The sequence below is a fragment of the Hypanus sabinus genome, chromosome 19 (genome assembly GCF_030144855.1).
Source record: "Hypanus sabinus isolate sHypSab1 chromosome 19, sHypSab1.hap1, whole genome shotgun sequence".
Taxonomy (NCBI): Eukaryota; Metazoa; Chordata; class Chondrichthyes; order Myliobatiformes; family Dasyatidae; genus Hypanus; species Hypanus sabinus.
Window position 1 is genome coordinate 76,221,016 of NC_082724.1, and position 25,501 is coordinate 76,246,516.

A 25,501-nucleotide genomic window follows, 5' to 3' on the forward strand; every position below is an offset into this window, starting at 1 on the left:
GGAAAAGAGGAGAGCAGTAGTGTTAGGGGATTCGATAGTTAGAGGGACAGATAGGAGGTTCTGTGGAAGAGATTGAGAATCCCGGATGGTCTGTTGCCTCCCTGGTGCCAGGGTCCACAATATCCATGGAGTTGGGATGTAATGTTAAAATTGTACATGGCATTGGTAAGGCAGAATTTGGAGTATTGTGTATAGTTGGAGTATTGTGTATAGTTCTGGCCACTGAATTATAGGAAAGATGTCAACAAAATAGAGAGAGTACAGAGAAGATTTACTAGAATGTTACCTGGGTTTCAGCACCTAAGTTACAGGGAAAGGTTGAACAAGTTAGGTCTTTATTCTTTGGAGCGTAAGAAGGCTGAGGGGGGACTTGATAGAGGTATTTGAAATTATGAGGGGGATAGATAGAGTTGACGTAGATAGGCTTTTTCCATTGAGAGTAGGGGAGATTCAAACAAGAGGACATGAGTTGAAGTTTTAGGGTAACACAAGGGGGAATTTCTTTATTCAGAGAGTGGTAGCTGTGTGGAACGAGTTTCCAGTAGAAGTGGTAGAGGCAGGTTCAGTATTGTCATTTAAAGTAAAATTGTATAGGTATAGAGACAGGAAAGGAATGGAAGGTTAAGGGCTGAGTGTGGGTCAGTGGGTCTAGGTGAGAGTAAGTGTTTGGCACAGACTAGAAGGGCTGAGATGGCCTGCTTCTGTGCTGTAATTGTTATATGGTTATATGGTTATGTACAAAGTAGGGAGTGATTTTGTTTTGCAACATATTCATTGACTTGTGAGAATAAAATCAGGCATTACGTAGTTAAACCATTTTACCCAGTATGAATCAAATTGTTCCAGCTTATGATTAACAGATGCTGTTATCTTCTCCATTTTGTAAATGTCCATTGTAATTTCCATTCATACATTTATGGAGGGAGTTCTGGTGGAAAAAACTTGATAAGATATTTGATTACACCCTCTCAGAAATCCCATTATGATAATAACCTCCCTGTTTGCTGGAGAAGTTGTGGAAATCAAAATGCAAACCATTATCATATTTTCTGGGAATGCCCTGTTATCAAAGACTGTTGGAGGGAGATACACAATGCCCTACAAGACATTTTTGACTGTGAAATACCCTTAGAGAGTAAGACCATATATTTTGGGCATATACCTCAAGAATGGTTGAAAAGAGATGGATATTTAATGAATATACTGCTGGTGGCTGGTAATCTGCCAATATTTCAATGTAAATATGACATGCCAGCTGGGAGGCTGTGAACTGCTCTGCCCTGCTGAGACTGCAAGGATTCACTATGACCTTCATGCATTGCTGCAGGAAAGCATTTCTTCTGCCAATATTGTCGTTTCCCTCTTTAATTGGTAAACCTTTCAAGAATCAAAGAGCTCTTTTCCCTCTTGTGGAAATTCTATCAGCTTCGATGAGCAACACCTGACTGATGCTGATTTGACTGTAATGTTTCTTTCAATTACACATGTAATTCCCCTTCAGCAGCTAATGAGGTGAGCTTCAGCAACCAGCAGTTGTTTACAGATGCCTTTCTCCCAGGCTGTTGGTTTTCATTAGCCTGAAACTCTGGGCTCTCTGTGCTGACTGAGGATAGGACATGTGATGGTGCAATACTTAAAGACTATGGCTGACGTCAAACATTTCTTATGAAGGGCTCAGAGTTTGGCAAAGCATTGCCCAGAGGTTACAAAGTTGTTCGTGTCTGCACTTGCATTAAAATTCAAAATAAATATGAGAGGAGGATGCAGTGAGTGAAAATGGGAGTTAAGACTGCATGTTGGGTCTGGCTGTTGAGAGCTAATGGCTGCTCTGGTGTTCTTTATGGGACAGCTGCTTGGATCAGAAGGAACAAGCCAAATGGACTTCAGGAGAAACTTATTTATGTCTGCTGTCTTTAAACTAGTGCATAATATTTGTGCTCAAGAATGTTAAATGCAACTGTTGCAGTATCAAATAAAACAGTCATCCCATGTAAAGAAAAAGGCATCTCCATATTGACAGGCACTCAGAATCATACTGTACATGTCATTCTTCCACTATCAGAATTACTGCCAACTAATTATTGACTGCTATCCAGACTGGTCATACTCTGAACATTCAAATACACGGTGTTACGAACCCCATAACTGGGTTTCTTACCAGCAAAGATAGGAGTAGCCGTTGTAGTCTGGTGATACTATTTTTAACAGTATTTATTAGTAAAAATACTCAAAAATAATATCATTGCAAATATACAGATAATATACGTCATCAATACTAAACCTAAAAGTGCGGGTATAATAATCATCAATAAGAAATAAGCTCTATCGTTGTCTAGGGGATAATGAATTGTCTGATGGAAATATAAAGTTCAGTTCATGCAGGCTGCAGTAGTTGTTGGTCGTAGTGTTTCAATTGTTGGAGGGAGAGAGAGAGAGAGAGAACAGTAACAGCTATTGACTTGCCGACTTTCCTTTACGATCTTGATCCGTCAATGCATTGTTGTTGTGGCCATTCACGTATGACCCCTCCGTCCTTTAGCTAGACCGTTCTTCCGTGGTGGACTTGTCACCCAGGCAAGAGTGGACACACACACAAGCCCCCACCGGTCTCGTAGCGTTTCTCCTGGTGCATCTGAGGGGTGTTACCCCAGACCTTACTTTTATCCCCACTCATGGGGTCTCAGGTGTCAATCAGGTTGGAGTGATGCAACCCATCAACCAGACCACTCTGGTTGCCTCCTGAGGGGTTTCAATGAATAGAACAGTACTCAATACACAATTCCTTCTCCAAGAGACAATAGCAGTAATCAGTGGCTCCGTTCTGCTTTTGTTAGGAGGAGACATTCCACTTTTGTGTATCTCTGCATTGTCTCTCTCTCTCTCTCTCTCTCTCATTTCCTTGGTATCAGACCCGAAATAGTAACGATTTTGCGATTCTCAAAGGGGGGGGGGCGACTTTACACCCTTCTGCTCATCAGAGTTGCTCCTCATTTGTAACAACAGGAACTTAATAGGCAGCAGAGAGGCAGCCAATCCATTACTGGCACGTTCCTCAGCACTACCAGTAGTATCTGCAGGAGGTGCTGGGAATACTGTGTACCTGTGGTGCTGCTGCAAATAAGTTTTTCACTGTAACGATGCAATCTGAAATGCAAATGGCCCTGCCTGCTGAGCAGTAAGGATGACTCCTTTGCAAGGTGTGAACAGCAGAGAGGTGCAGCTTACTGATTGATTGATTGAGCCACAGCATGGAATTGGCCCTTCTGGCCCTTTAAGCTGCAATGGCCAACATCCTCAGATTTATTCCTAGCCTAATCACAATACAATAACCAATTAACCTACTAACTGGTACATCTTTGGACTGTTGGACATAACTGTTGAAACCCACACGTTCCACCGGGAGGGTGTACAGACTCCTTACAGAGGACACCAGAATTGGTCTCTGAACTCTAACACCTGAAGTTACAATAGAGTTGTGCTAACCTCGACTCTACCATGGGTTGTAAAGCGGATGCATCACAACACCAGAGAGCTGGGTTCAAGACTCATCTCTCATGTTGTCCCGCTGTGTGCACTCTCTGTCTAGGTGTGAGATTCCTCCAAGTGCTCCCGCTTCCCCCCAGATTCCAAGGACATGAGGATTGCTAGGTTAACTGGCCACTGGTAATTTCATTAGTGTGCAGATTAATAGTAGATTCTGTGGTAGCATAGACTGAATATAGGGAGAAGGGGATTAATGTGAGGCCCTCCGTCGGTCGGACTTGACCATGGATGTTATAACCTAGCTGTCCAGAAATGGAAGCCTGGGCATTACAATATGGAGACCAATCTGTTGCCCATGTAGCAAGCTCCCCCTCTCCATGCAACTAATGAACCCAAAGGAACGGCAGAGGCAAATTCAGTTTGGTACCAGTAGCATCACAGGAGTTGCCAGTCAGCATTGAACTCAATGTAGGACTGCCTTTGGGGTTCCAGTTATGAATTTTTCCATGGTGTTTACTCCCGAAGCCTTCCCCATGAGAGGGTCTAGCCACAAGGTAGTGAGGGCTTGAAATTAGTTTTCCTTCTCCTAGATACACTGCTAACCACAGATAATGAGTCCCAACTGCCCAAAGTGACTGGTTTTAAGGCACCAGTAACCCACCTTTTCCTTCTTTGCCTGTCAGTAAAAATGGTTCTTAGTATCTAAACCACTTGTGAAGGCCAGGAGCTGGACCTGTTTATCAGAGGCTCTTTGAGATGCACACCTTTGGGATTACTTAATAGGTAGAGGGAGCACATCCCCACTGCCACCCCTGGTTATGAGGACCTTAAGGAACTAGGGTTGATGTAGGGGTAGCAATAATAGGTGGTTGAATGTCGGAGTGGACTCAGTAGGGTGGTTCTGTGCTGTATCTCGCAATGTCTCTCCACATGATTCAGATACAGCTGGATTTTATAACTTTTCCTGACAGGCAGCGTGTACTTAACTAAATAATCAGATTAGTTATCCTAATAATCTTTTATTGGAAGAATTAAGTGCTTCTTTGTTGGAAGAGATAAGGTATTATCCTTCATTTTTCCCTTGAGTCTGTGCCAATTGTCACGGATTTGTCAGCCAAGTTTCCCTCTTAGTTGCTGTGTACTGGCACTGAGGGGAGCCTGCAGCAGCTCAGATGGAGTCCGATAGTCATTGCCCTGCGGAGGTCAGGCAATACTCACATCTCAAAAAGTGATTTTTTAAAAAATATTTTAACTCCTTGCCAAACTAAATCATTTTTGTTCCAATCAGGAAGATGAAACTGTTATATCTTTCATTTTGACTGCAAACTCGGAATAATCACACACACAGTATATATATATACACTTCTGACTAATGTGATGTTAGATTGATGTACTGAGGAAAATCACATCCAATTATGCATAATTTCAGTTTAACCATCTTAAGTTCCATTGCTTGTATGACAACCTATTTTACATGATGCAATATTTTGTTCCAGACTTAGCCTTTTCAGATCATTAGGTACACTCCTGTCTAGCATTTTAATCCAATTATCACTTGTCTTTATTTATTTCACACAGATGCCCTGTCTTATGCTCAGCTCCTGAAGAAAATTAATTTTTCTCTCTCAGGTTGTTAGGAGGATTTCCTTCAATTTAACATTTCAAACCAGAAATAAGTCTTTGATAGGGTTTTACAACCCATGGCATTTCACATCTTGAGGATTTTTTAATATAAAAATTGTCCATTTGGAGTGTAATTAAATTCTGAGAAAGGACATTTATTACAATGCTGTGGGCTCCAGCATCAACCAGGATCCAAGATAAAAATTCTCAACCAGCCAGAAAGCTTTTGACAGCCTATAGATCTTTCTTGGCTTCCCATAGTAAGCTTTAACTTTATCTGGCCTTTTCTCATTTCCTCCTTGAATTACAAATTAAAGAATTTACAATTAAGAATTTTGCAGTTAAAAATTTTGGACCAACATTCAATGATGTGGTAGCATAGTGGTTAGCGTAATGCTTTACAGCAATAGTTGTAAGGTTGCAATTCAATTCCTGCGGCTGTCTTTTGGGGGGGGGGGGGGGGGGTTGTACATTCTCCCTGTGACCGTATGTGTTTCCTGTGGCTGATCCTGTTTCCTCCACATTCCACAAAGACATACAGGTTATGGTTAATAAATTATGACCATGCTATGTTAGCACCGTAAGTATGGGACCCCCAGAACACCCTTGGACTGTGTCAGTCATTGACACAGTTGATGCATTTCACTATATGTTTCAATATACATGTGACAAAGCTAATCTTTATCTTTATGTTTCCCTTCGAGTAATGTTACACATTCTCCTACATTGCCTTGCCCTTTTCAGTTGCCTAGCTAGATCATCCCTTAGTTTTAAAGTCCCTACCTACATCATTTGTGATAGTTCATAATCAGTCTCCTCCCTAAGACTCTGACTGTGTTGCACATGCATGCTGAGTTTGCTTTTATTAGTTTTTGGCATCATCAAGACCACGATGAATTGCCCATTCTCAATTACACTGGAGAAGGTGCTAGTGAGTCACCATTTCAGCTGCTGTAATCCCTTCTAGTGAATGTACTTTCACGCTGCTGTTGGGTAGGATTTAAACAGATCTACACTAGGTTTCCAAGTCAAGACACTATCCTACTTGGAGGGAATCCCAAAGCTGGTTGATAGAGTTTGTGAGTTTGCAAGGTCCTTTAACATCAGTCTGAGTGCATAGCATCGAGGATCAGCAGTGGAAAGGGTGAGCAGATTCAAGTTCCTGGGTGTCAATATTTCTGGAGATCTATCCTAGGCCCAACATATAGATGCAAGAAGGCACAATAATGGTTATATTTCATTAGGAGTTTAAGGAGACTTTTTATGTCACCAAAGACATTCACAAATTTCTACAGATGTACTGAGGAGAGATTTCTAATGAGTTATATCACTGACAGATATGAAGGAGCCACTACACAGGATTGAAGTAAGCTGTAGAAAGTTGTAAACTCAGCTAGTTCCATTATGGGCACTTTACAGCATCCACACCTCCAATATGCAATGTCTCAAAAAGGGGCATCCATCAGTAAGGACACCCATCACCCAGGTCCTGCCCTCTTCTCATTGCTACCATCAAGGAGGAGGTACAGAAACACATTCAACATTTCAGGAGCAGCATCTTCCCCTCCGCCATCACATTTCTGAATGGAGAATGAACCCATGAACACTAGTCTCTTTTTATGCTGCTCATTTAATTTAATTTGTATATATACTTACTATAATTTATAGTTTTTTTGTTATTTTGTATTGCAATGTAGTGCTGCCGCATAACAATAAATATCATGTCATATGCCAATGATGTTAAACCTGAGCAAGTTTCTGGTTCTGATTGGATGCATTTTACCAATGGTGCATGCAGCATCCACTGTATATTGGTAGAGGAGACAATGAATGTGTAGCAGATATGATGGCAGTTAGGGAGATTTTTAGATTTTTGATTAGTGAGGGTGTCAAGTTTACAGGGAGAAGACAGGAAATAGGATCAAGGGGGGTAATAAATCAGCCATGATAGATTAGTGGAGTGGACTTGATAGGCCAAATGGCCTAATTCTGTTCTGTTATCTTTGGTCTTATGAGTTTGGCTTTGGCCTTGTAGATGGTGAAGAGTGTCAAGAGTTGAGTCACTTGTGTCAGAATACCTTGCTTCAGTCATGGTACTTGTATTTCTGGTCCAGCAGAGTTTTGGGTTAATGGTGACACCCTGGGTGATAAACATCACAGTCAGAGTAATGGAGTGCAAGTCTGTTTGGCTAGCCGCTGCCTTAATTCTTTTGCTGATGATTTGAATGATGTTCTCCACAATGTCTCGTTGTCATTGGAAATCTTGCTCCATCTTCAAGTTAGGAGCATCTGCTCTAAGCTAACCACAAGCTGTGCTCTGTCTATTGATTCAGTTTATATATTTGCCAATGTACTTCAAGCCCCTAATGTTTAAACGCTCCAATCCACATGATTTGTCGCCATTTTGATAGATTTGAAACGAGACTGCTTTCACCACTAAAAATTGACCTTTTAAAAAATTATTTAGAAACTTAGAAACATACAAAACCTACAGCACAATACAGGCCCTTCAGCCCACAATGCTGTGCCAAACGTCTACTTACTTTAGAAGTTACCTAGGGTTACCCATAGCCCTCTACTTTTCTATTGTACCTATTCAGGAGTCTCTTAAAAGACCCTATCATTTCTGCCTCCACCACCGCTGCCAGCAGCCCATTCTACATACTCACCACTCTCTGCGTAAAAAACATACCTAACATCTCCTCTGTACCTACTTCCAAGCACCTTAAAACTGTGCCCTCTTGTGGCAGCCATTTCAGCCCTGTGAAAATGCCTCTGACTATCCACACGATCAATGCCTCTCATCTTGTACACCTCTATCAGGTCACCTCTCATCCTCCATCACTCCAAGGATAAGAAGCCGAGTTCACTCAACCTATTCTCATTAAGCATGCTCCCCAATCCAGACAACATCTTTGTAAATCTCCTCTGCACCCTTTCTATGGTTTTCACGTCCTTCCTGTAGTGAAGCAACTAGAATTGAGCACAGTACTCCAAGTGGGGTCAGACCAGGGTCCTATAGCATTACCTCTCAGCTCTTAAATTCAATTCCACGACTGATGAAGGTCAATACACCATACAACTTCTTAACCACAGAGTCAACCTGTAAAGCTGCTTTGAGCGTCCTATGGACTCAGACCCCAAGGTCACTCTGATCCTCCACACTGCCAAGAGTCTTACCATTAATACTATATTCTGCCATCATATTTGACCTACCAAAATGAACCACCTCACACTTATCTGGGTTGAACTCCATCTGCCACTTCTCAGCCCAGTCTTGCATCCTATCAATGACCCGCTGTAACCCCTGACAGCCCTCCACACTATCCACAACACCCCTAACCTTTGTGTCATCAGCAAACTTACTAACCCATCCCTCCACTTCCTCATCCAGGTCATTTATAAAAATCACAAAGAGTAGGGGTCCCAGAACAGATCCCTGAGGCACACCACTGGTCACCCACCTCATGCAGATTATGACCCATCTACAACCACTCTTTGCCTTCTGTGGGCAAGCCAGTTCTGGATCCACAAAGCAATGTCCCCTTGGATTTCATACCTCCTTACTTTCTCAATAAGCTTTGCATGGGGAATCTTATCAAATGCCTTGCTGAAATCCATATGCACTATATCTACTGCTTTACCCTCATCAACGTGTTCAGTCACATCCTCAAAAAATTCAAACAGGCTCGTAAGGCACGACCCGCCCTCGTCAAAGCCACACTGACTCTATTCATAATCATATTAAACCTCTCCAAATGTTCATAAATCCTGCCTCTCAGGATCTTCTCCATCAACTTACCAACCACTGAGTTAAGACTTACTGGTCTATAGTTTCCTGAACTATCTCTACTCCCTTTCTTGAATAAAGGAACAACATCCGCAACCCTCCAATCCTCTGGAACCTCTCCCGTCCCTATTGATGATGCAAAGATCATCGCCAGAGGCTCAGCAATCTCCTCCCTCATTTCCCACAGTAGCCTGGGGTACACTTCATTCTGTCCTGGCGACTTATCCAACTTGATGCTTTCCAAAAGCTCCAGTACATCCTCTTCCTTAATGTCTACATGCTCAAGCTTTTCAGTTTGCTGCAAGTCATCGTTACAATCACCAAAATCCTTTTCTGTAGTGAATACTGAAGCAAAGTACTGATTAAGTGTCTCTGCTATATCCTCTGGGTCCATACACTTTTCCACTGTCACACTTGATAGGTCCTGTTCTCTCACATCTTATCCTCTTGCTCTTCACATACTTGTAGAATGCCTTGGGGTTTTCCTTAATTCTGTTCGCCAAGGCTTCTTATGGCCCCTTCAGTCTCTCCTGATTTCATTCTTAAGCTCCTTCCTGCTTGCCTTAAAATCTATCGATCTCTATCATTACCTAGTTTTTTGAACTTTTTGTAAGCTCTTCTTTTCTTCTTGACTAGGTTCTCAACAGCCTTTGAACACCACAATTCCTGTACTCTATCATCCTTTCCCTGTCTCACTGGAACGTACCTACTCACAACCCCTCCTTTTCAGCAGCCATGGCACTATCTCTGATCAATGGTGCCACACCCCCACTCTTTGCTTCCCTCCCTGTCCTTTCTGAAATATCTAAAGCCTGACACTTGAAGTAGCCATTCCTGCTCCTGCACCTGCCAAGTCTCTGTAATGGCCACAACATAATAGCTCTGAGTGCTGGTCCACGCTCTAAGCTTTGTTCATATACTTCCCACATTAAAATAGACACATCTCAAACCATCGGTCTGAGCATGTCCCTTCTCTATCACCTGCCTATCCTCCCTCTCACACTGTCCCCAAACGTTCTCTATCACCTGCCTATCCTCCCTCTCACACTGTCCCCAAACTTTCTCTAGCTGTGAGCCCACTGCCCTTTCCTCCGTCACTTCTGTTGGGTTCCTACCGCCCCCCCCCCCCAGCAATTCCAGTTTAAACTCTCTCCAGTGGCCTTAACAAACCTCCCAGCCAGGATATTGGTCCCCCTGGGATTCAAGTGCAACCCATCCTTTTTGTACAGGTCACACCTGCCCCCAAATTCTTTATTCTTTTTAAGTAAAAAATTCAAAGTAAATTTATTATCAATGGACATATATATCACCATATATTCATTTTCTTGGGGGCATACTCAATAATTCCATAATAGAATAATCATTATTATAGAATCAATGGAAGATCACACCATCTGGGTGTTCACCCAGTGTTCAGAAGACAACAAAGTGTGCAAATACAAAAAGAAAGAAATGATGAATAAGTAAGCAATAAATATCGAGAATATGAGATGGAGAGTCCTTGAAAATGAGTCATTAGGTTGTGGGAACATTCTAGTCATGGGGCAAATGAAGTTGAGTGAAGATATCTGCACTGGTTCAAGAGCTTGATGCATGATGGATGGTAACTGTTACTGAACCTTTCTTTGTAGTAAAGTATATCTGATATTCTATGTATGCCAAAATTCACAGTCACTGATCTTATTAATTGATCAAGCCTACTGATTTTTGTTACCGTATTTGGAAATGTTTGAAAAATGTTCCATAGAATATCGATCTTAAAACCATAGGACCATAAGATATAGGAACAGAATGAGGCCATTCAGCCCATCATCTGCTCCACCATTCCACCATGCGTGATCCCAGATCCCACTCAACCCCATACACCTGCCTTCTCACCATATCCTTTGTTGCTCTGACTGATCAGGAAACTATCAACTTCTGCCTAAATATACTCAAGGACTTAGCCTCCGCTGAAGTCTGCGGCAGAGCATTCCACTATTCCACTATTCTCTGGCTAAAATAATTCCTCCTTACCTCTGTTCTAAAAGGTAGCCCCTCAATTTTGAAGCTGTGCCCTTTAGTTCCGGATACCCCCACCGTAGGAAACATCCTCTCCACATCACCCTATCTAGTCCTTTCAACATTCGGTAGGTGTGATCCTCCACCCCGCATTCTTCTAAATTCTAGTGAATACAGGCGCAAAACTGCCGAATGCACCTCATAAGTTAACCCCTTCATTCCCAAAATCATCCTCGTGAACCTCATCCAGACTCTCACCAATGAGAACACATCCTTTCTGAGATATAGGGCACAAAATGGTTGACAATTCTCCAAGTTCGGCCTAACTAGTGTCTTAGAAAGCCTCGGCATTATCTCCTTACTTTATATTCTTACTTTTATACTCTATTCCCCTTGAAATAAATGTCAATATTGCATTTGCCTTCTTTACGATAGACTCAACCTGTAAATTAACCTTCTGGGAGTCTTGCACAAGGACTCCTAATTCCCTCTGCACCTCCAATGTTTAAACCTTCTGAACCTTCTCCCCACTTAGATAATAGTCGATATGCAGAACTGTACAAAAGTCTTAGGTATATGATTTTATGTATTGCACTGTACTGCTGCAAATAAAAAACACCAATTTCATGATTCTGATATGGGTCTTCATTGTGGACTGTGAATGGGAAGGGGTCAGGGAGAGGGGAATCATGGTTGGGAAAAGGGGGAGGGAGAGGACAGGGAGTGGAAAGCACCTGAGACATTCCTTAATGATCGAATGACCTTGCCTGGTGTCAGGCCTGGGTCTGTCTGCACCAGTGCCACCCCTTGCACCCGGCATTCCTTCTCTGCCATCTGAGCCACACCCCTCCCGTGGCGCTCCACTGCCGCCATTCCCAACATCCATTGCTCCCACCAGATTTACAAACTCGCTTTCCGCTCCACGTTGACAAATACAGCACTGTGCACCCTAGCTATATATATGTGCCTAAGAATTTTGCACAGTACTGCATGGAATGATTATTGTGTTTTAATTTTATATTTAAATTTATATTTATAACATTTTTTGTATGTTTATTGTGTCATTTATTTTATTAATTGTGTCCAGACTTGGACACAATTGCTGCATCGGATTGGAGGTAACAATAATTTTGTTCTCCTTTACACTCCTGCACTGCTGAAAGATGATAAACAACCCTGAATATTGAACCTTGAATATTCATATAGCTGAAATTGTTACTTTTTCTCTACTGTGAGATCAAGGCTCATTCCACTATAATTGCATTGCAAGCAGGAAGCAAATTCAATTTGCATCAGCACTAGGTTACATAGTTAAGATATTAAAGGTACTAATTTTATCTTGGACTATGTCTTCTATAAACTTACCATCCAGTCAATTTAGACTGACAAGTCCATCTCTTCATTGTAAGCAGAAATGTTACATCAGGTCCCTGCTATTCCTGTATTTATTCTCTACTGCCATTGCTTTAATTCTTTTCTTTCCCTTTTTTATCTATACACTTTTATGCCCAACAACACAGCACAAGGAAAGGCCCTTTGGACCATCACATCGTAGCAATCCAAACTAACCCCATCTGCCTGCATGTGGTCAAAAAATACAACGGGAGCCCTAGGAAATGTGTCCACTTCACTTAGATGGACACTTACGACAGGGGTGCGTAATAACGTATGCCATTCCTGCGCTTCATATAACCATAATAAGTTATGTAAAAAAAACAAAGAATGCTTTATCAAACAACATCTTTACAGTATTACTCAGATATTACTGAAATATTGAATACAAACACTCCTCTTGCTTAGCTATAAACTCCAACTCAATACACAGTATATTATATAGTACAACTACTACATAGACATCCATAGCATAGTAATTTGTAAATTTCAAAGGCTTCAAAGGTACATTTAATGTCAGAGAAATGTATACAATATACATCCTGAAATGCTTTTTCTTCGCAACCATCCATGAAAACAGAGGAGTGCCCCAAAGAATGAACGACAGTTAAATGTTAGAACTCTGAAGTAACCCCCCAGCTCCCACTCATGCATAAGTGGCAGCAAGCCGCAATCCCCCCTCCCCCAACCTGCAAAAAAACATCGGCACCCATCTATGAGCACTCAAGCAACAGCAAAGACACAGGCTTACAGTACCCCAAAGACTACTCGTTCACCCAGTATTTGATATACCACAGTCTCTCTCTCTCTCTCTCTCTCTCCCTCCCTCCCTCCCTCCCTCCCTCCCTCCCTCCCTCCAATAAGGGAATAGGAGGTGTCTCCATTTCACAGCTAAAGGAGAAACATAACAAACAACTCACTGGTTTCTGATGTTAAAAGTCTGTTTCGTTGCTTTTTTTGAGCTCTGTGCCCAAAGATTTCAGGTCTCTGGGCACACAGCCAGAGATCTTCCAACTCCCATGACACACCGATCTCCTGCCAGGACACCGACCTTCAATCCCCCCGCCCGCCATATACCAGAACCACGAGATCTCAGACCTCCGAAGGCGAGCTCTTAGGCCACATCCTCGGCATCTTGACTAATGGCTAGTCATGAAACCCCGAGAGCGGGTCCCATTCCCGTAAAGAGCTGTAGTCAGTGTGTAACTCCGGGTCAGGGTCTTCAAAGGAACACCAAAAGGGAAAAATAGATACATAAAAGATGGAAATAGAGCTGTTTCCGAAGATGCAAGGAATCATGACTGATCTCCACCCTCTTCTCTTTGATCCATTCCATTATCCCATTCAGACTGAAAGATTGAATCACAGTGGAGGATTTCTAACTCTTGTGGGATAACGCCTTCTCTGACAGGGGTTCAGTCTACTTGTTGGGTGAGGTGTGGCAATGAAACAGTCTCGGCTTCTGGGGCCTCCTCTGTGGTCGTTGTAGGAGTTGACTCTGGGACTGCAGGAAATGTTTCTGACAGCACTGGATACCTTTCTTCTCTAATAATTGCCTCTGCACAGAAAATGTAGGCCATTTCATGGAAGGAGAGATGCTGCTTTGGGCATTTTCAAGACATGTTGGCAAACTGAACAGTCCATGGCAAAATGATTGATCTGCTGATCGAAACCAGGCCACCAACCAAATCTTCGGGCCAACAATTTCATTTTAACTGTGCCTAGGTGACCGGCATGTAGTTGCCCCAACACTTTAACTCTCAGCTTAGCTGGTACAACAACTGTCAAGCCCTGCATAAGGCAACCCCAGCCAAAGGTAAGTTCATCCTGGCTCTGGAAGAAGTAGGGGAGCTGGAATTCCTGCTGCATACTCCAGCCTTTATAAGTTGCCCTGAGACAGTACGGGATCTTTTGTGGTTTGCTTCGGATCATCTCTACCATAATAGGAAAGCTTTTGATTTGCATTAGGAAGAATATATTGAGGAATGGATCGTAATGTGTGGGTAACAGTGTCTGACATCACCATTTCCTTTACATCACCGATGATTTCACGTGGTCTGTACAAACTGGCTGTGTGGTGAAAAAGGCTCAAAAGTACCTCTTTCACCTCAGACAACTGAAGAAGTTTGGTATGGGCCCCAAATTTCTACAGGGTCACAACTGAGAGCATCCTGACTGGCTGCATCACTGCCTGGCATGGGAACTGTACTTCCCTCAATTCCAGGACTTCACAGAGGGTGGTGGGACAGCCCAGCATATCTGTAGATGTGAACTTCCCATTATTCAGGTCATTTACAGAGACAGGTGTGCAAAAAGGGCCCGAAGGATCATTGGAGACCCAAGTCTCCCCAAACACAATCTGTTCCAACTGTTATGATCCGAGAAACGGTACTGCAGCATAAATCCAGGACCAACAGAGTCCAGGACAACTTCTTCCACCAGGCCATCAGACTGCTTAATTCATGCTGACACAACTGTATTTCTATGTTATATTCACTATCCTGTTTGTACATACTACTTATTATAAATTACTATAAGTTGCACATTTGGACAGTAATAGGAAGGATTTTACTCCTCATGTATATGAAGGATGTAAGTAATAAAGTCAATTCAATGTAAGGGAAAGCCATCTTACACTGCTTTGTCCATTGCCATTTCTACCCTACCAGTAGTAATGAGTTCATGGATGGAGCACAGTAGCAATGCTTGGCAGGAACCTTTTAAAGTATTTGGCAAATCCTAAAAAGGACCACCGCTGTGACACTTCCTTCTGTCTTGTGCCATCCATCGCTACTTGATATTTATCGGTACACTTTTGTAAATCTTGTGTGTCAATGGTCTGACCATTGATGGTGTGACAAGTGATGCTTGGTTTATTGTGCTCTGAGCCCATAATCTTCTAATCTTTTTAACATGGTCTTGAGAATTTGGAGTTGTCCCTTGTTACCCTCACCAGTAACAATGATGTCATCCAAAAATATTGAGTGCCTGGGCAGCCAGAGTGCAGGCACAGATACGACTGGAAAAATAAGCCCTTTGTGAGAAACACTTTGGGCTGTTCCCCATCTCCATTTGTAGGTTGGCCTCAGCTAAGACCACTTTGCTGAATTGTTTTCCCCTGGAAAGGTTTGCAAAGATATCTTTTATCATGGGCAGAGAATATTGATCTACTTTCAGTTTCTGGGTAGATGATGACCTTAAAATCACCAGAGTTCCTAACAGGCCCATCCTACTTAGCTACTGGGATAACGGTGTTGCCCATTGGCTCCACTCAACCTTGGAAAGAATTCCTTTAGCCTCCATGTCATCTGGATCACTGGCTACTTTATCACAGATGGTATAGGGAACCGGACTGTCCCTGTAAAATGTGGGTGTGGCATCCTTAGTTAACACTGTTTTACCCTTGATATGTTTGAGTTTCCCAGTGCCATCCTTGAACATTACTATGGAATCATCCACTACCTTTCTTAATTAAATTTCAGTTCACTCTGTGGCAGGGGGTGTGGCACGCAAGTGATGGATGGATGTCCAATCAAGCTGTAGTTGTCCCAGTCAAGCATGGCCCTACAGTGCTGGGCCTCCTATTTCTACCATTCCTATTTCAAGACTTGTGTACTTCACTGACTTCACTGTTATAAATGTCATTGTCACAGGAGATGTGCACCGGGAATATCAGAAGCCAAGTGGCTTCAGAAAGACACAATTTAATGTAAAGATGGTGGCAAGAGTTTATTCATAATAATTCAAAAAGAACATTGGAGGTTCAACTGAGCGACACCACAGGACTAACAATTCTCAAAATTAGGAGCCCATGACTAGCACTAATCAGGCAACTGCTTAAACAGTACAAGAACATGGAACCCCAGAGTCTATCAAAATAAACTTAACAAGCTGAAACAGAAAGCACCAGGAAACCACATTATAAAGAGTAAGTTCGCTCAAGAAAAACTCAAGGAAATCTAAATGATTAACAACTCTTAATAAACAACTATTAACCAGTCAAAGCGCTCTAAAAACTTTAGAGGCCAATGCTCTCACACAGGCCCGAAGAGCACACTACAGTGACAGTGCCTTGGAAAAGTATTCACCCCCCAACCTTTTACAGACATTTTGATTAGTTTAACTGAGAATTTTCATTGTGAATCACGTGATCTTTTTTCACAGTAGAGCCCCCAAAATAGGAGAAATTGTAAAGCTTGGAAAACTAAAAATTCAAAAACTGGAATGTCAGCTGTTCAAGTGTATTGATAACCCTCTGCTCAGTGCTTAGTTGAACTATCTGTCACAGCTATTAAAGCCAGTAGTCTTTTTGGGTAAGCCTTATAGCTTTACACAACATGATGGAGCAAGATGTGCCCATTCCACCTTGCAAAATTGCTCAAGCTGTGCCAGGTTAGTTGGAGAGCAGCAGTGGTATGCAATTTAAACTCTTGCCAGAGATGATCAAGTACTCTTTTTGAAACTGCAACTTGGCGTTTCATCTTTTCCTCTTCCCTGTGCAGTCCATTTATTTGTCTGCCCAACATGCTCTTTGTACAGTATGTGTCTTATTTTGCTGCATTTCCTGCAAGTTTCACCTTTAGACCCGTATTAGTCTGCTGCATGTCAGCCCCTGTCACAGCAGTATCACAACTTGTATGGCCAGGGAGGTTTCTGTTTAAACACTGCAGTTTTGTTCATGCACACTTCCGTTTCTGAATGTAACTCAATTGTGTCACTGCCTGCTGTTTCCATTGATACAGCAATTTTGACTGCTCTTTTGATTGTACTTTGTGCTTCAGTTAAGAGCCATTTTTGAATGCTTGTATTCCACAAACAAAATGATTGCTCAGTACATCAATAAAACCATCACTGAACTGACTATGCTCAGGCAATTTCTTCAATTCAGCAACGTACAATGAAATGGACTCCCCTTCCCATTGATTCCACTTATAAAACCTAAAGCACTCAGCAATCAACAATGGTTTTGGTTTTAAATGTTCCTGCACTACCTTCATGATATCAGCAAAGCACACTCTGGTTGGTTTAGTTGGAGCAATTAAACTCCTTAGAAAACTGTATCCTGTCCATCTATCACACTCAGCAAAACAGACACATGCTTTTCAATGGGTATTTCCATTTGCTTGAAAATACTCCTCAATTCATTCAGCATACATCAGCCAGTTATCTGTTATGCAATCAAGTGCATCTATCTTTCAGGTACAGCCAGTTATTTCTTCTTTCATTTATTTATTATTATTATTATCACCCAGTACTCAGTGCTTAGGAACCTGTGAATATTCCGTTTTCTGCCTTTTTTTAAACTCAAACATTTCTCTCCCTTCCTGAAGACAAATGTGTTGCACTTTTTTAAAAGCTCAAATGACTCATTCTCCCCTTCTGAAGGAAAAATTGGTGCTTCACTTCAACAGGTAGGTAGTTGCCTGGGGTTTGTTTTAAAACTTACTCAGCACCACTGTTATATTTTGTAATACCAGAAACTAATCAGAAGGAAAACACAAGATCCCAGAGAAATGTGTCTACTTCATTTTACTTTAGTGAGGCATATGACATGGTGGTGCAATTACATATGTCATTCATGTAGTTCTTATATATAACAAGAAATGAATTATACAAAGAATGCTTAATCAAACAATAGATTTACAATATTACTCAAATATTACTGAAATATTAAATACAACACAAAAAGACTGATTATCTTATCTGTACTTCTCATAATTCTATATACTCCTATCAAGTTGCCTTACAATCAATACACTCCATTCCAAGTAACATGCTAGTAAACCAGACCTATAAAACTCCGGTTAGACCACACTTGGAATACTATGTTCAGTTCTGGTCACCTCATTATAAGAAGGATATGGAAGCTTTAGAGAGAGTTTAGAGGAGATTTATCAGGATACTGCTTATATTAGAAGACCTGTTTTATGAGGAAAGCTTGAGTGAGCTAGGGCTTTTCTCTTTGGAGTGGAGGAAGAAGAGAGGTGACTTGATAGGAATGTATGTTAAAGTGATAAGAGACACTGATAAGATGATAAGAGGCCTATTTCCTAGGACAGAAATGGTTAATACGAGAGGGTATAATTTTAAGGTGATTGGAGGGGTTGTCAGAGGTAACTTTTTTTCTCAGAGTGATGGGGGCAGACACATTATGGATATTTAAGAGACTCTTAGACAGGCACATGGACGATAGAAAAATGGAGGGCTGCATGGGAAAGAATGGTTAGATTGATCTTGGAGCAGGCAAGAAGGTCAGCACAACATAGTGTGTTGAGTTCTGTTCTTTTGAGCTATGTAGGCATTTAGTTGGGATGTTTACTTTCCCAGCTATGGGCATATGCACAAAGATGAGAGGAGGATGTGGATAAGAAAATAGCAGGTTTGTGTACTGAACTTGATCTGAGAAAGTAAAGTTAAAGCAAAAGAAAAAGTCTTTGTTGGCTGAACGTTAACATTGGTAGCAGAGGATCCCGCCAGCATTCAACAAGAGCAAGCCTCATGAAAGCTGGGAAAATGAAATTAGAATATGGACTCATGTTACTGAGCTCGAGAAGAAGAAACTGGTCCTTGCAGTTGTACTGTCACTTCAGGAACAGCAAGGGATACTGCAATGGGAATTTCAGTGGAAGTCTAAAAACAAAGATGACAGAATGACTGAGCTAATAAATTTGCTTGATTCCATTTTTCTGTAGGAATAAAAGCAGTGGATTTATGGCATATTCAGACTTAGATAAAATTTCCAGAGGCAGTTCTACAAATTTGGTTAATTATATTATTGATTTTGAACAAAATGCTTAAATACAAAATGGAACTTCCTGTTGCTACATTAGCTTTTAAGTTATTGGATACTATGTGTCCAGACATAAAGGACAGACTGCTAGTGTTAACTGCATGTAAAGAACTTACATTTGCATCTATGAAATATGCATTGAAGAGGATTTTTGGAGAAAAGGCCATCAAGACAACAGTCAGGATTCATTTGAGTCAGGAAACAGCATACTTCACTGAGTAGAAACAGGAGAGAAGCAAGTGTAGTTCCCAGAGTGACCAGATGAGGCACTATTACCCAGCACAAATCCCCTGGAGAAGTACTGCAGGAGTCTGAACTGTCAGAGTACTTACCACAGGGCAAAAAACTCTCCACATCATACTGAACAAGTTAACTGAAGATATAGAATAGTGCCATGTAACGTTGTTCATAAAGGAATCACTTACTAATGCAGAGACATCCAATGCAGAGATTTCGATGATAGAATCTCTAGGGTCTGCTGTGTGTGCACAGTGTGTGGAGACAAATAAACTAAACCGAAAGGAAGTGCATAAACTGGTGAACACAGATACATCCAGTCACAAAGCATTCAAATTTGGAGATGGAGGGGTTATATATTCTACCAAAACAGTGAAAGTCCCGCAAAAATAGGGCAGACAAAATGTAACATCGAAACGTTAACATTGAAACAAAGACAACAGCAGCATACAGTTCTTGGAGTAATGGATTTCTGGAGTGACACAATCAAACACTGAAATAATGCTGAAAGTAAAGAAAAGCAATGCCTATGATTGGAGCATGGCCCTGGACTGGGCCCTTACGGTGAAGAATACCATGCACAGTGTACATGGCTACAGCTGGATTCAGACAGAATGCAAACCTTTCCTCGGTACTGGTTGACAGGCCACATTCTCCAGAGGGCACTACATAGAGTGAATGGTTTGGGAAACATATTCCAGCACTGCATCCTCTGAGGAAGATTTTCACTGAAGCAGAGTGCTCAGAAAGAACTCGAAGAGCACAGAGGGTACAGGTCCGCCCTGGGGACAAAGAGCAGATTATACAGGAAGGAAAGGTCCTGAAGTTGTCATTGGTCAGAACGGGGTTGTGGTATTCATGAGACATGGAGGTTACTATGTGAGAGTGCATCATTCAGGACTCGTAAAGCACAAACTGAAGAAGATCAGAGCTCCATGGGGGGGGAATGGCCCAAAAAGATGAGAGGCACTTACCTGATACAATGACAAGATTGCAGCTGAGGACCCAACGGAGTTGCTTGACAGAGGCACAGACAGTGCCGAAGAGAGTGCAACTGGGGAGTCAACAGAATTGCTTGATTAGAAATCATCACAAGTGCAAAGACAACATGGAAGTTTCAGTCTTAAAACATGACACGAACTGTGAGATTTGCAGACCAAAACACTGGTATCTCACAGAAAACTGAAGTCTTAGGACATGCAGGCAAAGCTACTAGGAGAAACAAAACTTGGTACAAGTTGAATTACCTGGAAATGGCCATGGTTGCTGGCTCTGCAGGGTCAGTCAACATGTAGACAGACTTCGTACTGAACCAAGGCCGGACCATCTGAGAAATGTCAAAATGAAGATGTCTGAGTAACTAAGGAGTGTCACTTGAATCTTCAAAACAGGATGAAATCAGAAGTTGGAGAAATAATGGAGTGTTTGAGGAAGTCAGAGACAGTGTCTACAAGATGGGAGTGCACCCTGACAGGAATTCTGACAAGAAATACACCAAGAGCAGAGGTGGCTAGAGGTTTTGAGGAACTGAACACAGAAGAACTCCAAAAAGACTCGCCAGTATGTGTACACTAGAGTCTCTCCGACTACTTGTCTCAGTGACACATCAAAAGCATTGGCAACCCCATTGCATGGACATAAAATTCACATTCTTACAGGGAATGGAGCTGTCACCTAATATTTACATTCAAACCTGCCTGAAGCCAGAAGTGAAGGAAGTCTGTGGAAACTCAAGAAGTGTGTGTATGGTCTAGTAGATGCATCATTCTACTGGTATAAAAAGATCAAGGAAATAATGTTGCAAACAGGTGGATCCAGCTGTTTTTAATGGCAGGATTGAGGATTTCGTGTGATTGGAATACTTACCTGTCATGTAAACACAAAGTACACTGCAGATGCTGTGGTCAAATCAACACGTACAAACAAGCTGGATGAACTCAGCAGGTCGGGCAGTCAACCTTTCGAGTTGAGACCCTTCATCTGGACTCATGAGGGGTCTCGGCCCAAAACATGAGTTCATCCAGCCTGTTTGTACCTATCAAGTAGATGACTTCATATGGGGTGGCTCACAAAACTTTGCTACAACAGTCAGTCAGTCAGCTAAAGTTGGATGCAAGGAACATGACAAGAGGATATCTTAAGAAATTTATTTGGCCTAACAACTAGAGGTAAAAGTAATACAACTCAACAAATGGACATTTATTTTTTTATGTGCAGTACATAAGAAGGATGAGAGATTGTTGAGTTTTGTCCCTTTAAACGATGTAGGCCATTAGTTGGAATGTTCACTTTCCCTGTCATGGGCATGTCCATGAATGTGAGAGGAGGATGGTGGGTAAGAAAATGGCAGCCTCGTGAACTAAACGTCAACAGAGAAAGGAAAGTTGTTAAAATGAAAGGAAATCTTGTCTTTGTTGTCTGAATGTTAATATAATGGACACAAGGGCCAGTACTATGCTGTACAGTTCTATGTTCTATGAAACTTCTCCAAAGTCACTGCACCTTTCCTAGACTGAAGGGAAAGTTTTCACTTTACATTCATTTCTTACCCCAATCAATAGACAATAAACAGTAGGTGCAGGAGTAGGCCATTCGGCCCTTCTAGCCATCAACGCCATTCACTGTGATCGTGGCTGATCATACACAATCAGTACCCCGTTCCTGCCCTCTCCCTATAACCCTTGACCCCGCTATCTATAAGATCTCTATCTAACTCTCTCTTGAATGCATCCAGAGACTTGGCCTCCACTGCCTTCTGGGCAGAGCATTCCACATATCCACCACTCTCTGGGTGAAAAAGTTTTTCCGCATCTCAGTTCTAAATGGCCTACCCCTTATTCTTAAACTGTGGCCTCTAGTTCTGGACTCACCCATCAGCGGGAACATGCTTCCTGCCTCCAGCATGTCCAATCCCTTAATAATCTTATATGTTTTAATCAGATCCCCTCTCATCCTTCTAAATTCCAGTGTATACAAGCCCAGTCGCTCATAGGATCACAGGATGATGTGCTGTTTTCAAGGAGTTCCTAATAAGTGATTAGGCATTTCAGCAAACTGGCAGTTCTCAATGTCATGGCAACTGAACCCAGTTTCTGAAAAACGAAGAGTGAGCCATGGAATGTTAACAATCATTTAAAGAAAACTGTATAATTGTATGAGGGAGAAAGAAATTGAAGTTTATATTGATAGGCTAAGATAATGTGAGATATAAGGATTGTACAAAGAATAACTATGGAACTGTCTTTTGATATCATGTTTATGCAAAACTGTGTGTTCCACAGGACATTGCAACCATGCAGCTCTGTGCAAACAAGCTGGACAAAAAGGATTTCTTTGGCAAATCAGATCCTTTTTTGGTCTTTTATCGAAGCAATGAAGATGGAACGTAAGTCCTTGCTTATTATGTTAATTTTTATTTCCATACATTTCAAACTAATCTCCGCTTACTTCAAGTCTAATGAAATGAAATAAGATTATAACCAGCAAACACAGAGTGAAAAATTTGAGTAAATTCTCAGGATGGTACACTTCTCCCTAGAAATCAGGGATTGTCCTACCACTCATTCAGATCAATCTGTTCTCATCCTGTCCTTGCTCCGCACATTGCATTGATCAATCCAGTCCTTTGTCCAAGTGGCAAGATAAGGTGCCTGTGATCCACAGTCACTTGGCTGTTTGTATTCAGAGCTGGCATCCATAGACAATGGAGGGCAATTGTCCTTGGGACTTATTCTGAGCGAAGGTCTGTGACTAGTGGTGTACAAGGATCTCTGTTTGCCATACACGTATCTATACATGACTTGAATGAAACTGTGGATGTGTGGGTTAGTAAATTCAGGGATTGGTAGTATTGGTGATAATGTTGAAGACTGCCGATGGATGAAGCAGAATAGCGATCAGTTATAGAAATGGGTGGAGTAACAGCAAATGGAGTTTAATTTGCCAGGGGTGAGGCGTCACATTTTGGGAGATCAAATGTAAAGGGACAGTATGTTGATAAGGCAGCACCATTAACTGAGGAATATTGAGATCAAGTCCATAGCTCCCAGAGTGGAAGCAGAAGCTGATAAGATGATAAGGAAGTCTGATGGAAGGCTGCCTTTATTAGTCAAGAAACTGAGTTGAAAAATCAAGCAATACACACAAAATTCTGGAGGAACTCAGCAGCTCAGGTAGCATCTATGGAAAAGAGTACAGTCAATATTTCAGGCCAAGACATTTCAGCAGGACTGGAGAAAAAAAGATGATGATGAGATTTAAAAGGTGGCAGGAGGGGGAGGAGTGAAGTAAAGAGCTGGGAAGTTGATTGGTGAAAGTGATGCAGGACTGGAGAAGGAGGAATCTAATAGGAGAAGACAGAAGGCTGTGGAAGAAAGAAAAGCTTACACTGGTGTCCATTCCCCACTCTTCCTACGCTACATTAATAACTGCACTGGAGCTGCTCAAGTGGAGCTCATCAATTTCATCAATCTTGCCTCCAACTTCCACCCTGTCCTCAAATTTACCTGGTCCATTTCTGACACCTCCCTCCCCTTTCTTGATTTCTCTGTCTCTATCTCTATACTGATGTCTATTATAAACCCATGGACTCTCACAGTTACCTGGCCTATACCTCTTCTCAACCTATTACTTGTAAAAATGCCATTCCCTTCTCAAAATTCTACTGTCCCCACCGCATCTGCTCTCTGTATGAGGCTTTTCATTCCAGAAGAAAAGGGATGTCCTCCTTTTTTAATGAAAGGGGCTTCCCTTCCTCCACCATCAACACTGCCCTCAACTACATCTCTTCCATTACAGGCACATCTGCCCTCACCCCGTCCTCCTGCCACCCTACCAGGGATAGGGTTCCTCTTCTCCTCACCTATCCCCCTCCACCAGCCTCTGTGTCCAGTGCATAATTCTCCAGAACGTCTGCCATCTCCAATGGGATCCCGCCACCAAGAGCATTTTTCCTTGCTCCCACACTTTCTGCTTTCTGCAGGGATCGCTCCCTATGCAACTCCCTTGTCCATTCATCCCTCCCCACTGATCTCCTTCCTGCACGTACCTTTGCAAGCGGAGCAAGTGCTACACCTGCTCCTGTTCCACCTTCCTTACTACCATCCAGGGCCCTAAACAGTCCTTCTAAATGAGACAACACTTCACCTGTGAGTCTGTTGGGGTACTCCCAGTGTGACCTCCTGTATATTGGTGAGACCTGACATAGATTTGGAGACCACTTTGCCAAGCACCATCCACCAGGAAAAGCAAGATTTCCCAGTGGCAATCCATTTTAATTCCGTTTCCCTTTCCCATTCCCATATGTTCATCCACTGACGTGATGAGGCCACACTCAGGCTGGAAAAACAACACCTTATATTCCGTCTGGGTAGCCTTCAGCCTGATGGTATGAACATCAATTTATCGAACTTCTGGTAATGCCCCCTCCCCTTCTATATTCCCTGTTACCTTTTCCCTCTTTCACTTTACCTCCTTGCCTGCACATCACCTCCTCCCCTTTTTCACTCTTCCACGGCCTTCAGTCTTCCCCTATTAGATCCCCCCTTCTCCAACTCTGTATCTCTTCCATCAATAAACTTCTCAGCTCTTAACTCCATCCCTCCCCCTCTCAGTTTCACCTTTCACCTTGTGTTTCTCCCTCCCTTCCCCCCACCTTCTAACTCGGACTCCTCATCACTTTTTATCCAGTCCTGCCGAAGGGTTTTGGTCCAAAATGTTGACGGTACTTTTTTCTATAGATGCTGCTTGGCCTGCTGAGTTCCTTTAGCTTTTTGTGTGTGTTGCTTGGATTTCTAGCATCTGCAGATTTTCTTATTTGAGAAATAATGGAGCTGCTTGAAAACTCTGGATATATCTAGGGTATTTTATTCAGTTTTTGTTGACCCATTACAGGAAGGATGTGAGTTGTTTGGGTAGGGTGCAGAAGAGGTTTGTTGGGATGCTGCCTAGATTAGAGAGCATATGCTATAAGGAAAGATAATAACAAAGGGTTCTCCCAATCTGCATTTGATTTCTGCATTGTGAAGAAGACCACATTATGACCACAGAATGCAGCTGGAAGAGATAAAAGTGATCTCTGCTTCACCTTAAAGAATAATTTAGTAAACTTGATGGTAGAAAGGGTGGTGCTAGGTGCTATATGTTGTGTGGATGTGTGAGAAGGTGCTGTTAGAGGAAGAGTGGGT

At 42.1% G+C, this 25,501-nt stretch overlaps 1 protein-coding gene across 2 annotated transcripts in view; it reads left to right on the forward strand.

The window, feature by feature from the left end:
- The window catches only part of LOC132378073 (copine-9-like), a 643,860-nt gene that overhangs the window by 462,651 nt on the left and 155,708 nt on the right, over nucleotides 1–25,501 (forward strand). For both annotated transcript variants that reach the window (XM_059944788.1, XM_059944789.1), the window contains one exon: nucleotides 22,598–22,701. In XM_059944788.1, coding sequence (XP_059800771.1) covers nucleotides 22,598–22,701 — 104 coding nt within the window. The remainder of the gene's footprint in view (nucleotides 1–22,597; nucleotides 22,702–25,501) is intronic.